At 41.6% G+C, this 814-nt stretch overlaps 1 protein-coding gene across 1 annotated transcript; it reads left to right on the top strand.

The window, feature by feature from the left end:
• Positions 1–130: 130 nt before the first annotated feature.
• LOC104766448 (cytochrome b561 and DOMON domain-containing protein At3g25290) lies at positions 131–800 on the top strand (the record flags this gene model as incomplete). The annotated part of the gene is made up of 2 exons (XM_010499101.1): positions 131–403; positions 591–800. Coding segments are annotated over exons 1-2 (483 nt in total), but the record flags the coding sequence as incomplete, so codon positions are not given.
• Positions 801–814: the final 14 nt, after the last annotated feature.

The raw sequence follows: 814 nt of genomic DNA, 5'->3' as shown, positions 1-814 counted from the left end.
GCGGCAGCACAACCATCTCTGGGGGCGGTGAGGTAAATGCCAAGATCAAGAAGAGAAATGTAAGTTTCTACATAACAAGATTCTTTAAACCGATGAATTATGATTTCTAATCGGGTAATCGAAGCTGAGTATGGTGAGAATTGTGCAGATTCATGGGATACTAAACGCGGTGAGCTGGGGGATTTTGTTTCCTATAGGAGCAATAATAGCTAGGTATATGAGAATATTTGAATCTGCAGATCCGGCTTGGTTTTACCTCCATGTGTCTTGTCAGTTCTCGGCTTATGTCATCGGTGTTGCCGGTTGGGGTACCGGACTCAAGCTCGGCAGCGAGTCTGAGGGTATTCGCTTCACCGGCCATCGTAACATTGGCATTGCCCTCTTCGCCCTTGCCACCATTCAGGTAAATTACAAGAAAAAACTCTGTTTTTTGCTCTGTTTTTAGCCCTTTAAAATTCATGTTCAAGATTCAAGTTTTTGACTATGTTTTGGATACCGTGTAAAGTTTCACGTGTTTCTAAAAGAGAGTTCCATATCTTAAATACATTATATACTCTTTAACACCTTGAATTAATAATTTCTTTGTATAGATGTTTGCGATGTTGTTGCGGCCAAAGAAAGATCACAAGTACAGATTCTATTGGAATATCTACCACCATGGAGTCGGCTACGCAATCCTCATCCTTGGGATCATTAATGTCTTTAAAGGTCTCAACATCTTGAACCCACAAGACACGTACAAGACGGCTTACATTGCAGTGATAGCAATTCTTGGAGGCATTGCTTTGCTCTTGGAAGCCGTCACTTGGGTCAT

The sequence above is a fragment of the Camelina sativa genome, unplaced genomic scaffold, assembly GCF_000633955.1.
Source record: "Camelina sativa cultivar DH55 unplaced genomic scaffold, Cs unpScaffold03405, whole genome shotgun sequence".
Classification (NCBI taxonomy): Eukaryota; Viridiplantae; Streptophyta; class Magnoliopsida; order Brassicales; family Brassicaceae; genus Camelina; species Camelina sativa.
This window is presented reverse-complemented; position numbering and strand designations above follow the sequence as displayed.